This window comes from Neoarius graeffei, chromosome 5 (assembly GCF_027579695.1).
Source record: "Neoarius graeffei isolate fNeoGra1 chromosome 5, fNeoGra1.pri, whole genome shotgun sequence".
Classification (NCBI taxonomy): domain Eukaryota; kingdom Metazoa; phylum Chordata; class Actinopteri; order Siluriformes; family Ariidae; genus Neoarius; species Neoarius graeffei.
Genome location: NC_083573.1, coordinates 7,862,350 through 7,880,241, shown reverse-complemented (window position 1 = coordinate 7,880,241; position 17,892 = coordinate 7,862,350). Strand labels below are relative to the sequence as shown.

At 42.6% G+C, this 17,892-nt stretch overlaps 1 protein-coding gene across 1 annotated transcript in view; it reads right to left on the bottom strand.

Moving 5' to 3' along the window:
* Positions 1-17,892, bottom strand: part of LOC132885865 (corticotropin-releasing factor receptor 1-like) — a 64,550-nt gene that overhangs the window by 22,537 nt on the left and 24,121 nt on the right. Inside the window, exon 6 of the mRNA XM_060920386.1 lies at positions 14,556-14,662. Coding sequence (XP_060776369.1) covers positions 14,556-14,662 — 107 coding nt within the window. The remainder of the gene's footprint in view (positions 1-14,555; positions 14,663-17,892) is intronic.

Here is a 17,892-nt window from a genome sequence, read left to right as displayed (position 1 = left end):
GCAAAAGTATTCATCCCCCTTGGTGTTTGTCCTGTTTTGTCGCATTACAAGCTGGAATTAAAATGGATTTTTGGAGGCTTAGCACCATTTGATTCACAGAACATGCCTACAACTTTAAAGGTGCAAATTGTTGTTTTATTGTGACACAAACAATAATTAAGAAGAAAAAACAGAAATCTGGAGTGTGCATAGGTATTCACCCCCTTTCATATGAAACCCCTAAATAAGAGCTGGTCCAACCAATTCACTTCATAAGTCACATAATTAGTTGATTAAGATCCACCTGTGTGCAATCAAAGTGTCACATGATCTGTCACATGATGTCTGTATAAATCAACTTGTTCTGGAAGGACCCTGACTCTGCAACACTACTAAGCAAGCAACGTGAAAACCAAGGAGCCTCCGAACAGGTCAGAGACAAAGTTGTGGAGAAGTATAGATCAGGGTTGGGTTCTAAAACAATATCCCAAACTTTGAATATCCCACGGAGCACCATTAAATCCATTATAGCAAAATAGGAAGAATATGGCACCACTACAAACCTAACAAGAGAAGGCCCCGCCCACTAAAACTCACAGACTGGGCAAGGAGGGCATTAATCAGAGATGCAACAAAGACACCAAAGATAACACTGAAGGAGCTGCCAAGATCCACAGCGGAGATGGGAGGATCTGTCCATAGGACCACTTTAAGCCATACACTCCACAGAGCGGGGCTTTATGGCAGAGTGGCCAGAAAAAAAGTCATTGCTTAAGAAAACACGTTTGGAGTTTGCCCAACAGCATGTGGCAGACTCCCCAAACACATGGAAGAAGATTCTCTGGTCAAATGAGACTAAAATTGATCTTTTGGCCATCATGGGAAATGCCATGTGTGGCACAAACCCAACACCCTGAGAACACCATTCCTACAGTGAAGCATGGTGGTGGCAGCATCATGCTGTGGGGATGTTTTTCATCTGCAGGGACAGGAAAGCTGGTCAGGACTGAAGGAAAGATGGACGGCACTAAATACAGGGCAATTCTGGAGGAAAACCTGTTTGAGTCGGCCAGAGGTTTCAGACTGGGACGAAGGTTCACGTTCCAGCAGGACAATGACCCGAACATACCGCTAAAGCTACATTGGAATGGTTTAAAGGGAAACATTTAAATGTCTTGGAATGGCCTAATCAAAGCCCAGACCTCAATCCAATTGAGAATCTGTGGCATAACTTGAAGGTTGCTGTACACCAATGCAACCCATCTAACTTGAAGGAGTTGGAGCAGTTTTGCGTTGAGGAATGGGCAAAAATCCCAGTGGCTAGATGTGCTAAGCTAATAGAGACATACCCCAAGAGACTTGCAGCTGGAATTGCAGCAAAAGGTGGCTTGACAAAGTATTGACTTTGGCAGGGGGTGAATACCTATGCACACTCCAGATTTCTGTTTTTTCATCTTAATTATCGTTTGTGTCACAATAAAACAACAATTTGCACCTTTAAAGTGGTAGGCATGTTGGGTAAATCAAGTGGTGCTAACCCTCCAAAAATCCATTTTAATTCCAGCTTGTAATGCGACAAAACAGGACAAACATGAAGGAGGATGAATAATTTTGCAAGACACTGTACATGTGTCTACTGTCATTATTAGTGCTTTGCTAATATGCTAAGTTTCCACTTAAATGACTTTTTTTATGAAAAGAGACAGTAAGACTGTTAACCTCAGTAAAAACAATAATAACTGGATTGGATTGTGAGGCTAGAAAGCGACACGTATTAGCAAAATTAAAAAAAAAAAGTTGAATGAAATATTTCATGTTTATCCATTCTTGATGATGCAAATATATACAAAATCACCATTTTTCAAACAAGGTAATGGACCATGGGATAGGAGCATCCCGATATCCAAAAAACATATTCATCTTATATCAAGATGCACTGGGTGTTGTCTTTCAATAAATATATTAAAACAATTTTCTTTTATAATAATAATAATAATAATACCCATGTTACTTGATATATGCTGCAAGATAAAGACACCAGCCTTTTTTCTTTTCTTTTTTTTTTAAAAAGTGAATACCATAAATAAACTACATTTTATTTACATTCTGCATCGGTCCCTTTCCCATCATATCTGCTGATTCCCATAAATCTTAACGCTTAAAATAAACCCGATCTGACAAACAATATTCGAAGACCACATCGGCGGTCTCGGGGAGCTCTCTCCCTTCCAAACGTATTTATATTTCATATTTATTTATTATTTATCTGCTGCTGAATCGCTCCACTCCCGGTTCCCCAAACACGATCCACTGGCACGATATTTTCAGGAGCACAGCCTGAAGTACACTACCGTTCAAAAGTTTGGGGTCACTTTGAAATGTCCTTATTTTTGAAAGAAAAGCGCTGTTCTTTTCAATGAAGATCACTTTAAACTAATCAGAAATCCACTCTATACATTGCTAATGTGGTAAATGACTATTCTAGCTGCAAATGTCTGGTTTTTGGTGCAATATCTCCATAGGTGTATAGAGGCCCATTTCCAGCAACTCTCACTCCAGTGTTCTAATGGTACAATGTGTTTGCTCATTGCCTCAGAAGGCTAATGGATGATTAGAAAACCCTTGTACAATCATGTTAGCACAGCTGAAAACAGTTGAGCTCTTTAGAGAAGCTATAAAACTGACCTTCCTTTGAGCAGATTGAGTTTCTGGAGCATCACATTTGTGGGGTCGATTAAATGCTCAAAATGGCCAGAAAAATGTCTCGACTATATTTTCTATTCATTTTACAACTTATGGTGGGAAATAAAAGTGTGACTTTTCATGGAAAACACAAAATTGTCTGGGTGACCCCAAACTTTTGAACGGTAGTGTACATCGTGTGTATATGATGGACGAAAGTGCCTCTTCCTCTTAAAATTTCAAGGTGCTAATATTAGGTTCATTGCTTAGCCAGCGTCTTTCCACATAAATCCAGTGTGACATTTAACCCAATTCAGCAATAAATATCGACAAATAAGTGTTACAAAAATGCGGATGTTTCAGCAGAATTACAACCCCGAATCCAAAAAAGTTGGGACAAAGTACAAATTGTAAATAAAAACGGAATGCAATAATTTACAAATCTCAAAAACTGATATTGTATTCACAATAGAACATAGACAACATATCAAATGTCAAAAGTGAGACATTTTGAAATTTCATGCCAAATATTGGCTCATTTGAAATTAGCAACACATCTCAAAAAAGTTGGGACAGGGGCAATAAGAGGCTGGAAAAGTTAAAGGTACAAAAAAGGAACAGCTGGAGGACCAAATTGCAACTCATTAGGTCAATTGGCAATAGGTCATTAACATGACTGGGTATAAAAAGAGCATCTTGGAGTGGCAGCGGCCCTCAGAAGTAAAGATGGGAAGAGGATCACCAATCCCCCTAATTCTGCACCAACAAATAGTGGAGCAATATCAGAAAGGAGTTCGGCAGTGTAAAATTGCAAAGAGTTTGAACATATCATCATCTACAGTGCATATCATCATCAAAAGATTCAGAGAATCTGGAAGAATCTCTGTGCGTAAGGGTCAAGGCCGGAAAACCATACTGGGTGCCCGTGATCTTCAGGCCCTTAGATGGCACTGCATCACATACAGGCATGCTTCTGTATTGGAAATCACAAAATGGGCTCAGGAATATTTCCAGAGAACATTATCTGTGAACACAATTCACCGTGCCATCCGCCGTTGCCAGCTAAAACTCTATAGTTCAAAGAAGAAGCCGTATCTAAACATGATCCAGAAGCGCAGACGTCTTCTCTGGGCCAAGGCTCATTTAAAATGGACTGTGGCAAAGTGGAAAACTGTTCTGTGGTCAGACGAATCAAAATTTGAAGTTCTTTATGGAAATCAGGGATGCCGTGTCATTCGGACTAAAGAGGAGAAGGACGACCCAAGTTGTTATCAGCGCTCAGTTCAGAAGCCTGCATCTCTGATGGTATGGGGTTGCATTAGTGCGTGTGGCATTGGCAGCTTACACATCTGGAAAGACACCATCAATGCTGAAAGGTATATCCAGGTTCTAGAGCAACATATGCTCCCATCCAGACAACGTCTCTTTCAGGGAAGACCTTGCATTTTCCAACATGACAATGCCAAACCACATACTGCATCAATTACAGCATCATGGCTGTGTAGAAGAAGGGTCCGGGTACTGAACTGGCCAGCCTGCAGTCCAGATCTTTCACCCATAGAAAACATTTGGCACATCATAAAACGGAAGATACGACAAAAAAGACCGAAGACAGTTGAGCAACTAGAATCCTACATTAGACAAGAATGGGTTAACATTCCTATCCCTAAACTTGAGCAACTTGTCTCCTCAGTCCCCAGACGTTTACAGACTGTTGTAAAGAGAAAAGGGGATGTCTCACAGTGGGAAACATGGCCTTGTCCCAACTTTTTTGAGATGTGTTGTCGTCATGAAATTTAAAATCACCTAATTTTTCTCTTTAAATGATACATTTTCTCAGTTTAAACATTTGATATGTCATCTATGTTCTATTCTGAATAAAAGATGGAATTTTGAAACTTCCACATCATTGCATTCCGTTTTTATTTACAGTTTGTACTTTGTCCCAACTTTTTTGGAATCGGGGTTGTATATTAATTTGTCTTAAATTGTTGAAGAAATAAAAATCTTAATAAATATGTGTCATATGTTCGCTATAAATAACACGAGAACAAATGGAAAAGTAGAGAAGGAGCTCCATAACGAAAACATTCTGTCCAATGCATTTTTGAAATACAGTATATCGCATTCATTTGTAGCTGTAAATAATTCATGTACTTAATTCGGTATCGTGCAATTAAAATTCTCATTTATGAATTAAACATAATTTAAACGCTCTGTTTTATTATACCTACATAAACCAAACAACCCAAATTATAATTTGTTTTTAATATTTTGAATTCATTTGGATTGAAAAAAAACCATGAATAAATTCATCAGTTCATGAAACATATAGTAATAACTCAAAAAGTAATACGTCAACAAACAAACAATTCCATCATAAAATAACCAAATAAATAAATAAATAAATAAATAAACATGGTACCGTGCAAATATGCACCCTATTTTTTTTTCCTCACAAAAATTTTGTTATCGATTTCTATTTTACGACTTCTACATTATCGAGTCGCTACAAAAACATTTTAGAGTTCCAAACGTTCGTTTTTTTCCAGCAAAAAATTAAGTTACAGAAAAACAAACAAACAAACAAACCCAAAAACGTTTGTTTGTATCTGAGCAGCATATTCCATAAGAGAGCACTTTTCAGATTAAAAAAAGAAAACATAATGAAGGCTGGTGCAAAAGTTTTGGTGCAAAATGAAGAAACGAGTGTGGCAGTCAAAGTGTCCAGAAGAACTGCGGCTGGTCCCGTAAGATGCTCAGTAAAACATACAGCTCGTTTCTGCATAAAACTGCACTCACTGGACCTGAGACGACTTTTTTTTTTTAACCAAAGGGTCGTCCCACACCAGATATTGACTTCGTAGTATTGATTTATTATAGCTTACTGATTACTGTTTCTAGTATTTGTTTAATATTGAAACATTTCATTTTATTATTTTTAAGCCATTTTTGGTCTAAGGCATTTCTTTTACATCGTACTGCATGTGTGAAACATGGTGGCGTGAGCATATCCTATGACTTCTATTGAAACTGGCTCACCAGATGATGTGTCAGCATGATATGGAGTAAAGTGTGCAGAAATCTGAAATCCAGATCACAGATTTAATCTCAATACCCCTTACCGGTCGGAAGGTTTTGATGAATTTTCGATATTGTCGTAACAGATTACACTGGGGCTTTTTTCTTGGGAACACTGCAAGCTGTCGTATTAATTTGAAGAGAGGAAAAAGATGCTTGTGAGCGAACAACTGTTCACTACCGAAGTCGTAACTAATGCAGAGTTCGCTGTACCTTGTAAGGGACAAGTTGTCATGATGTCATTTTCCAAGTTGTCAGGACGTCTGACATGCGAAATATTGACCGAATATTGACTTTGTTTCATTTATTACCGTTTATAGCATCCTTAAATGTTGAAACATTTCATTTCGTGATTTTTAAGCCAGTTTTTGTCGACAGCATTTCTTCACATGTGCCTAAGACTTTCGCACACTACTGTAGATGCAACAAATATCTATTTATGTTAAATGGCTGTTATATGCCAGTCCGTGGACTAATCTGACTAATGCCGCTTTTCCACTACCAACGCGGCTGAGTTGGGCTGAGCCGAGCCGTGCTGAGTTGGGCTGAGTCGAGCTGAGTGGGGCTGTTGGAGTTGCATTTCGACTACAACCGCGCTGAACCGTGCTGGCTGGAAGTGGGTGGACACATTGAGTGGAGTTAGCGAAAGTGGGTGGACGTCAGGTGATGTCGTTAGGCGGCGCAAACAGTAACATCAGTGACCTTTTAAGCGGTAGTCTCACGACCCGGATAGTAAACAATAAACATGGAGGACATGGAGTCGTTAGTGTTGCTGGTCTTGGTGCTGTGGCTTGTTGTCACCGACAACGCCAACAGATACTGGCAAGAGCGTATAGATGAGGCGAGGCGCATAAGGCTTCATAATTCTCGTAATTCTCCTTCTTCCGGGTTTACGGTGTTTACAGATCCCAGCGTGCTCGTGGGGCGTGTGTGGGCATGTGAGGACACTCCTCCTCACCAATCAGTGCACAGGGGAGTGTCTCCTCACGCCCCTAGCCCCACTCGGCTCGGTTTGGCTCGCTTCAGCCCCACTCCAAAACCGTGCGAGTTTTGGGGGCTGAGCAGGGCTGAAGCGAGCTGAGTCGTGCTGTTCTTAGATAGTCGAAACGCGAGCTGTGTCGGGCTGAAGTGAGCTGAAGCGAGCTGAAGTGAGCTGAAAAAGGGTAGTGGAAAAGGGCCATAACTCCTAGTTGCTTTGGTGATAGCAGAACATGCAACGATGCAACATATTCACTCTACAAACACAAAACAGGCACTAATGTAGGGCATCACCCTGAAATCATACCCAATTTATATGGTCCAACCACTTCTTGACCCCCTTCAGTTCGCCTACCAGCCCCGTCTTGGAGTAGAGGACGCGATCATCTACCTGCTCAACAAAGTCTACGGCCACCTGGACAAGCCAGCCAGCACTGTGAGGATCATGTTTTTTGATTTCTCCAGTGCTTTTGACACCATCCGGCCGGCTCTGCTGGGTGAGAAGTTGACAGCGATGTCGGTGGATGCCCCACTGTGTGCAGTGCTGTGTGTCGGACAGAGTGATCAACAACACCGGGGCTCTGCAAGGGACTGTCCTTTCTCCTTTCCTTTTCACTCTCTACACCACTGATTTCAACTACTGCACGAAGACCTGCCACCTCCGGAAATTTTCTGATGACTCTGCAGTGGTTGGACGCATTACCGGTGGTGATGAGCGCGAGTACAGGATGGTGGTGGACAACTTTGTCACGTGGAGCAGGAAGAACCACTTACAGCTCAACGTGACGAAGACGAAAGAATTGGTGGTCGATCTGAAGAGAATCAGGCCTCCGGTGAACCCTGTTAACATCCAAGGGATCAGTGTGGACGTGGTGGAGGAATATAAGTACCTGGGGGTGTACTTGGATAATAAACTGGACTGGTCCAAAAACATGGACACTGTCTACAAAAAGGGCCAGAGCCATCTCTATTTTCTGGGACAGCCGCGGTCCTTCAACATCTGCCGAACGATGCTGCGGACGTTCTATGAGTCTGTGGTGGCCAGCGCCATCCTGTACGCTGTCGTCTGCTGGGGCAGCGGCTTGAAGGTGAAGGACACTCACAGACTCAATAAGATCATCAGGAAGGCCGGCCATGTTGTAGGCGTGGAACTGGACTCTCTGACAGTGGTGTTGGAGAAGAGGACACTGTCCAAAATAAAAACAATCTTCGACTGTCCTTCCCACCTTCTACATAGGAGCTGATCAGCCACAGGAGCACGTTCAGTAAACGGCTGATTCTTCCACGCTGCACAACTGAGAGACACAGGAAATCATTCCTACCTGTTGCAGTCAAGCTGTACAATACTACTGTATAACTGTGGTACACTGTCTTACCATGTATCCTTAAAGCCTTGGTCACAACCGGACGTACGATTTTTTGGCCGTGCGATTTTTGGCGTTTCCCAAATCGCTGCGTTTTTTTTTTGTTCGTGGAGAACGTAGTTGTGGTGACCATGAAGGAGTAAGATCACCGCACACCCAACGTACAACCTGGAAGTTGAACGTGCGTACCACGCACGAAATCTGAGGCTGCTCGGACGTACGGCTGTTGCTTCATTCGTACAGCCAACGCACGTAGTTGTAAGACCAACGTCCTTCAAACGTGCACTAATCGTACTGACTGTGCGTTCCATGCAGGCTTCGTATGAAGGTTGCAAGAACTGCGCACGATCTGTACGTTGTGCGTACCAACGACGTTGGATTTTTACTAAGAAAATGCCAAAACAGCACCATAATTAGTATTTAGCAGGTCAATACTCACCAGTTGTGTGTAGTTCAGTAGCAATGCCCTGTCAATTTCCGTTTGTGGATGGCATTGATGTACAGGTCCAAAGTCTTGTCTTAGAAACAAGGGTTGGCACGGAAAAAATCTACCAACCTCTCCTCGTCTGCTACGCCGAAAGAGTACGACAAACTCCTGGCCTGCTGGCCACTGTCGTGGTCTTCATCCTCCTCCTCACTGCTCCTTGTCCTTGTCCTCTCTCTCTCCTCCCTCTCTGTCACCCCCTCTCTCTCCTCCGTCTCCGACACCTTTTCTATCCTCCTCTTCCCTTTTGCCTTCGGCATATTGAAGCAGTGCAATGAAATGAAATTGGATTTTCTCTCAATTAAAGCCTACGTGTACAAATGGCCGTAGGCACCCATGCAGCTTTATATACCCGAGTTTTCGTGCGATTGACGCCCTCTTGCCGTACGGCCAATGCACGGCCGACTTACTCGACACACATGGATGACGTACGAAATATCTGAACGTGCATTGGCCGCGCTAATTACGTATGTGGGGCGCACGACACACATACGGAGTCCGCAAGTGCAACGTGCGAAAAAAATTGACATTTTGCCCAAACCTGACACCAGCAAATCGTACGAAAGATGCACGTCGGCCGTACGGAAGTCACATGAGGCCGTAAGTTTGTCTTGCAACCTGAAAAAAACGTAAGCGCCCGTAGAGTTTGTTTGACATGACAAAGAACCTCTGCGGCCAGTCTGCGGCCAGTCTACAGCTCGAAAATCAGCACGTCACACGGGCGCCCTCCGTGCGTTTCTTGCACGTAGACCGGCCGTAGGAGCACGTACGGCTGGTTGTGACCAAGGCTTAACTCAGGTGCAATATATGTATATAGGAATCATCTCATCTCATTATCTGTAGCCGCTTTATCCTGTTCTACAGGGTCGCAGGCAAGCTGGAGCCTATCCCAGCTTACTACGGGCGAAAGGCGGGGTACACTCTGGACAAGTCGCCAGGTCATCACAGGGCTGACACATAGACACAACCATTCACACTCCCATTCACACCTACGGTCAATTTAGAGTCACCAGTTAACCTAACCTGCATGTCTTTGGACTGTGGGGGAAACCGGAGCACCCGGAGGAAACCCACGCGGACACGGGGAGAACATGCAAACTCCGCACAGAAAGGCCCTCGCCGGCCGCTGGGCTCGAACCCGGACCTTCTTGCTGTGAGGCGACAGCGCTAACCACTACACCACCGTGCCGCCCATATAGGAATCATTGTATTTAAAATCACTTCATTTTGCTTTTCCTTCAGTTATTGAACTTATTTAAATTTATTTTATTTTTATTTATTCTTTTTTTCAGACGATTTTATCTTCTATTTTTAGACATGTTTACTTCTTCGTTGATTCAGGAGCTTGGTAGCAAATTTGAATTTCCCTCCGGGGATTAATAAAGTGATTCTGATTCTGACGAGAAAGTTTTTTAAAAAACCCTAAACTGTTTTCACTGGCACAGATGGAGAAGACAGCTGTTGGGATTTCATAAAACGTTTCCAAGTAGGAAAGAGAATTAAGCAGTAAAACACAGCTGAGTGGCTCATGACACAGTGTTATAGACATATGGTGTTTAAAGCTCGAGAATCAAATATCAAAACGCAACAGAAACATGTTTACTGTACTGTTTTTATCCACAACTGCACTGTCTGAAACTTTGAAAAATGCTTCAAGCTCTGCCCACTCAGCAAAATCACATCACACCACACCACCCTACCATTTTTTTTTATATAGGCTAAAAGAAGGCAACAAGCAAAATTTCAGAAAAATTGGTTAATATTTAGAGGTGCCACACGAGGTTGCAAATCGGGTTAAGCCATTAACATTAGTTGGTGCGTAGACTGGTGGAGAGAAGATCTTAAACCCCCAAAAAGTCTCAGTTCTAGAGGGAATATGCCACTTCTATGAAAAAGAAGAGGCAGGAAGAGTTTATAGACTGATAGAAGGTTAACTTTCATGCACTAAGGGGCTCTTAAACAATGAGCACTGATTGTAATATGCTGATGAAGTTGTGAATGTTTTTCTTTCTATGTTTTTCAGATGGCTAGCAACAGTAATACAAGTAGTACCGGTGGTGCAAAGCACAAAACCAGAAAGGACAATTATGTTTGGTTAATTGGTCCCACTTCCAAGGAACTGTCTGGGAGAAAGCTTCCTTCTGCTAGGGAAGTCCTTAGGCCAAGTTTACATTAGACCGTATCTGTCTCGTTTTCTTCGCGGATGCACTGTCCGTTTACATTAAAACGCTTGGAAACGCCGGGAAACGGGAATCCGCCAGGGTCCACGTATTCAATCCAGATTGTGTCTGGTCCGGTGCTGTGTAAACATTGAGAATACGCGGATACGCTGTGCTGAGCTCTAGCTGGCGTCGTCATTGGACAACGTCACTGTGACATCCACCTTCCTGATTCGCTGGCGTTGGTCATGTGACGCGACTGCTGAAAAACGGCGCGGACTTCCGCCTTGTATCACCTTTCATTAAAGAGTATAAAAGTATGAAAATACTGCAAATACTGATGCAAATACTGCCCATTGTGTAGTTATGATTGTCTTTAGGCTTGCCATCCTTCCACTTGCAAGTGGTAAGTGATATGCGCTGGGATCACACACACAGCGGCTCAGTCCCGAATCACTGCTTGTGCACTTCACTCGCGCGCTCTGTGAGCTGCGCAGGGCCGGAGTGCGCACCCTCCAGAGGGCACTCGCTGTTCAGGGCGGAGTGATTTGGAGCGCAGGATGCCTGCGGAGCCGAGCGTATCCGTGTATTGGTGTTGCTGTGCGCACGCGAATCGTGTATTGGTGTTGCTGTGTGCACGCTAATCGTTTTAAAAACGTTAATCTGATGATCCGCTGATACGGTCTAATGTAAACCCCACCTTAGTGTGTTCTTTTATCTCCACAAGATACCAGAATACCGAAGGGTTTAGAAAATCACAGACAAGTAATAGCTATTGTTACTTTGAACACAGGAAGTTATATTACTGTATTGTTTGTATTAATATGAAACAGTTAATAAGCCACATTATTTTATATTGTGTCTTGAGTGAAAACTTTAATGGCTTTGTGGCACCTCTAAGCATTGTTCAATCTTAACCAAATTTCGCACAATAACTTCTTTTAGGCAATGTAAAAAAAAGGTAAGGTGGTCGTAACAAAATCCTAAAAAAAAAATTCGGGGACCACCCTACATATCATATATCCAGGAAATGCCTGTTCTCTGATATACAGTATACGTTCACTGAACACTTTAATAAGAACACTCGTACACATACTTATTACCTCGCCCGCTACGGAGGAAGCAGGGAGAGGTATTGTAATCAGTGCGGCTTGTTTGTCTGTTTGTTTGTGTGTCCGTCTGTGAACAATCTAGCGTCTAGATGCTTGCACCAATTGACTTCAAATTTTCATCATAGGTGGGCAACGGTCTCTAGATTACCTGGTTAAATTCTGGGGGTAATCGGGTCAAGCTCACCGGAAAGGTCAAAATCATTTCTTTTGCGATAACTTTCTTCAAATTCATCATTTTGACTTCACACCGAAACCAAAATGTGCATCTTTCAATTCTGCTTCCAACCATATGCTGCATGATGGGGTAGCTTGGACAGTCTCTGTAGCGATTGGGGATTCAAAGTCATCGGTCAAAATAACATATTTTCCATTATAACTCAAAAACCATTGCCGATAGACAGATGCTTACTATTATGAGCATATAGGAACTCCCGTATGGCCTTTCATTTGGCACCATAATCTTTGACCTTGAGTGAGCTTGAAAGGTCAAACTCAAGGTCATGGGTTTTCAAAGGGCTTTCACTGTAAAATGGTTCATGATAGCCAGATGTTTACCCTCATCAACATATAAGAAGTCCCATATGGGCTTTCATTTGGCACCATGATCTTTGACCTTGAGTGACTTTGAAATGTCAAACTCGAGGTCATGGATTTTCATCAGACTATAACCTGACAGCTGATGATTGAGAAATATCACCATTATCAACATATAGGTATAAAATAAGTGCTGCTGGGCAAAGTTTGTTTTGCCTGGCAACATTTGTTTATGCAATGATTGAATGAGCCAATCATGTAGCAGCATTGTGATGCATAAAATCATGCAGATACAAGCCAGCAGCTTCGTTTAATCTTCACACCGACCATCAGAATAAGGAACAAGTGCTTTTGTCCGTGGCATGATTGCTGGTACCAGATGAGCTGGTTTGAATGTTTCTATAACTGCTGATCTCTGTGGATTATCATGCACAACAAACTCGAGTTTATTCTTGGAGTTACTAGAGTTTATTCTGAATAGCTTTGTTGGTGAGAGAGGTCAATGGAGAATGGCCAAACTGGTTTGAGCTGACTAGCTACAAGAAAACATTCTCCACATCATTACACCACCCCCACTAGCCTGGACTGTTAACACAAGGTAGGTTGGATCCATGAATTCATGCTGTTGGCACCAATTTCCAACCATACCATCTGCCTTGGCAGAAATCAAGACTCATCTGCTCAGGGTGTATTTCCAGTCTAAGCTACACTAGGCTACACGAGCTCAGATAATCACTCTGTACAGTTGTGGTGATCAGCAAAGCATCTCAAAATGCACACAATGTCACACCTTGAGCTGGATGCATGGATGGCTACAACGGCAGAAGAACCAGTCAGGTTCCACTTCTGACAGCCAAGAACTGAATGCTGAGGATGCAATGGGCAGAGGGTCACCAAAACTGGACAGCTGAAGACTGGAAAAACAACCTGGGCAGATGAGTCTTAATTTCTGCCAAGGCAGATGGTAGGGTCGGAAATTGGCACCAACAGCATGAATTCATGGATCCAACCTACCTTGTGTTAACAGTTCAGGCTGGTGGGGGTGGTGTAATGATGTGGGGAATGTTTTCTTGGCACACTTTGGGCTTGTTAATACCAATCAATCAATCATCGCTTGAAATGCCACAGCCTTTTTGAGTATTGTTGCTGACCATGTGCATTCCTTCATGACCACAATTTACCGTTTTCCAGCATCATAATGCACCATGTCACAAAGTAAAAGTTGTCTCGAACTGGTTTCATGAACATGAGTTGAGTGTCCTTCTGTCGCCTTTCCAGTCACGGACTCTGAATCCAGTAGAACACCTTTGGGATGTGACAGAAGAGGAGAAAGTGCCCCTGAAAAATCTACAGGAATTGCATGATGCAATCATATCAACACGAATCCCAGAATCTCAAAGGAACGTTTCCAACATCTTGTGGAATCCATGCCATGAAGAACTGAGGCTGTTTTGAGAGCAAAATGAGGCCCTACCCAGTATCAGTATAGTGTTAATAATATTTCCTCTATAAACTCGATGCATTACATGTTATTTCACTTATTACAGATAAAATTCCCAAAATGTTTAGCCAAGTTTCATGTTCAACCTCTCTACAATCCATTGTTCATCACTGTGTGAGGAAGTAAAATTACTGTTACGTATTTTTCTATAAACCTAAAAATATGACAGCTTGTCATTTTTTATCTATTTAAGGTTACATTTAATGCTGCAGAACATCTTTGAAGCCAGTTACTTCTTGTTATGACTTGCGTTATAGCAGCTATTAACGAGTCATTTCCTCATTTTCTTTTGAAATTCATTCAAAAAAAACAAATCAAGTGCTGACACTGGAGACTCCTTCCACAAACGTTAAATGAACATCTGCGTGTAGAAAAGCATACGTATCAATCAATGTTTTTCTTTGTTCGAAAAAAACACTTTTTTCTGTTTTCAAACTTACATAGATTGAAGTTTAGAGTCCCTGTGCAAGTTGTTACTCTAGAAACGAAAACGTAATATAACAAGCGCATTAATATAAAACTGTGATTTGATTGGTAGCTGGACCTACTGTCAGAATTCATTGTTCATCGTCATGTTATAAATATCATTAAAATTATCAACCAAGGTCAAACTTATTGTTTTTTTGAAATTATTATTATTATTATTATTATTATTATTATTATTATTCCTGATGGCCTTACCTGAGTCGTAAGAAGATGATGAAGGCGATAAGGAGAGTGAGCAGTGACAAGCAGTGACCCAGGTAGTTAACGATGACAGCTATTCGATAATGCAACCTGCTCTTCCTCTGCAACACACACAACCCAAATTAAAATCTGTCCAGAATCAGACGTATCGATCGATATTTCATAGAGGATCCTAATGTTCGTATGTTCAAAATAGACAATGTTATCAGCATGGACATTTTGTCATTATCTGTAAGTGTTGTTTCGCTAAGCTGAGAAGATGGGCGTGATTCTAAGTAAAAAAAAAAACACTCTATACATGTAATTACATACATAAAAAAACAGTATTATGGTAATATTGTAAAACTTTGCTAAAATGATGGGTAAAGTGTCATGATATGTATAATTTTTCTAATCGCATAGCTTCAGTTGTTAACATTCTTACGCTAGGTATACGCTCGTCCAGAATTGTGGCATGGAGGATTGTCCTGCTGGAAAACCCATTGTCAGAGCAGAAGGAAGCAAGTTTTCTTCCAGGTTAACCTTGTACTGTACATGGTTTGATTAATGTGTCCTTCACAAACAAAATCTGCCCCATTCCAGCCTTGCTGAAGCACCCCAGATCATCACCGATCCATTAGGTGACCAGGTGATGGGAAAAGCTGAAAATTGGACTCATCAGAGAAGATGACCTAACTCCAGTCCTCTACGGTCCAGTCCTCATGGTCTTTAGCAAACCTCTTCTTTGCTACTCATCGATGAAGGGCTTTTTTTCTAGCTTTGCATGACTTCAACCCCGTTCGGAGGAGCCTGTTTCAAACAGTCCTGTTTCAAACCTCCATTTGCCATTCTTTTTGTCGGTCACTTGATGTCATCCTACGGTTGTTGAGTGACATTTGACGGAGTTGACGATCATCCCGATCAGCAGAGAGTCGTTTTTGCCCTCTGCTAATCTGTAACTTTGTTGTCCCCGATATCTGCTGCCTGACTTTGTTCTTATGAACTGCCATCTTTGAAAGTTTGAGGATGGAAGCAACCTGATGCGCACTGTATCCCTCTGCCAGTAAAGCCAGAATCGAACCCTTCTTTTTCTCACTCAAAACTTTTGTTTTTAATTCTTTAGGCATGATGAATAGATATTTTTGTATTCCAATTAAATTTAAGGTACTACGAGCACTGTTTTTGCCATCCAAACAGATCTTATTGCAAGAGGACAGTGATGACCACAGCAGTGGTTTTTATACTTTTCCTTGTTAAATCAGACTTGGTTCAGGTGATCACCTAATCATCCATCCATCCATTATCTGTAGCTGCTTATCCTGTACAGGGTCGCAGGCAAGCTGGAGCCTATCCCAGCTGACTATGGGCGAGAGGCGGGGTACACCCTGGACAAGTCACCAGGCCATTGCAGGATCACCTATTCAGTACCTCATTAAGTAAAATGAGGTGTGCTTTTATTGGAATTCCAATAAATGGAATGAAATGGCTGCCATACACAGAGATTAATTTTTTTTCCAGAGCTGCACTTTCTTATCTTATCGCTATATAAGATAAGATTGAAAAATGCATATGGACACAAGGACGAATTGTTATTGTCAAAGTGATCCATCCATCCATTATCCTGTGCGGGGTCTCAGGCAAGCTGGAGCCTATCCCAGCTGACTATGGGTGAGAGTTGGGGTACACCCTGAACAAGTCGCCAGATAGTTGCAGGGCTGACACATGGAGACAGACAACAATTCACACTCATGGTCAATTTAGAACCACCAATTATCCAAACTGGGCGCCACGGTGGTGGAGTGGTTAGGATTGTCACCTCACAACAAGAAGGTTCTGGGTTTGAGCCCAGTGGCCGGTGAGGGCCTTTCTGTGTGGAGTTTGTATGTTCTCCCCGTGTCTGCGTGGGTTTCCTCTGGGTGCTCCGGTTTCCTCCACAGTCTAAAGCCATGCAGGTTAGGCTAATTGGTGGCTCTAAATTGATCGTAGGTGTGAATGGTTGTTTGTCTCTGTGTTGGCCCTGTGATGACCTGGCGACTTGTCCAGGGTGTACCCCGCCTCTTGCCCATAGTCAGCTGGGATAGGCTCCAGCTCGCCTGCGACCCTGTAGAACAGGATAAGCAGCTACAGATAATGGATGGATGGATGGAATTATCCTAACGTGCATGTCTTTGGACTGTGGGGGAAACCGGAGAACCCGGAGGAAACGCACGCAGACACGGGGAGAACATCCAAACTCCACACAGAAAGGCCCCCGTCGACCACTGGGCTCAAACCCAGAACCTTCTTGCTGTGAGGCGACAGTGCTAACCACGACACCACCGTGCTGCCCTGCCAAAGTGATTGGACAAGCAAAATCTCTTTATAATGTTTATAAAATAAGTTCTTAACGAAGACATTTTCAAGACATGCCTGGATTTTTTAATTCATTTTTTTAACATTAATGTTTCACTAAGAGATTAAATCGCACATTTAAGAATATTGTCACAACACTTGGCTTCGCCCTGAGTGTCAACAATACTAACAATAAAATGTGGGGATCAAACCACAAGGATCAACAGCTGAAAAGATAAACATCACGTTCTACGCTAAAGCACAGCCTCGCCCTCTTGTTTCGTTTTGGCTCATGAATTCACAAACTAACATTCACTGAGGTAAAGTTGGAGCGAAGCAAAAGTTGGAGATACCAGAAGCAAGCGTACATCTTTCGCATTCCACTTTTTTCCCCCCTTCAGTGAATCCCCCTTTCCATCAAACCAATTTTACTCTTGTTTGGTCTGACTGCAGTTTTAGATCATAGCTTTTAGGTGGTTCTTGTATCATTCTTGGAGATCCAAAAAGTTAACCCCTGCATCAATTGTATCCATTATGCTCCAGAGCATTTCGTCTTCTTCTCATCTCATTATCTGTAGCCGCTTTATCCTTCTACAGGGTCGCAGGCAAGCTGGAGCCTATCCCAGCTGACTATGGGCGAAAGGCGGGGTACACCCTGGACAAGTCGCCAGGTCATCACAGGGCTGACACATAGACACAGACAACCATTCACACTCACATTCACACCTACGGTCAATTTAGAGTCACCAGTTAACCTAACCTGCATGTCTTTGGACTGTGGGGGAAACCGGAGCACCCGGAGAAAACCCACGCGGACACGGGGAGAACATGCAAACTCCACACAGAAAGGCCCTCGCCGGCCCCGGGGCTCGAACCCAGGACCTTCTTGCTGTGAGGCGACAGCGCTAACCACTACACCACCGTGCCGCCCATTTCGTCTTCTTATTAATAAAATATAAATTCATTGCATTTGTATTGAATGAGATATAACTTTTGTGCTTCCGTTACCAGTGGGAAAGCC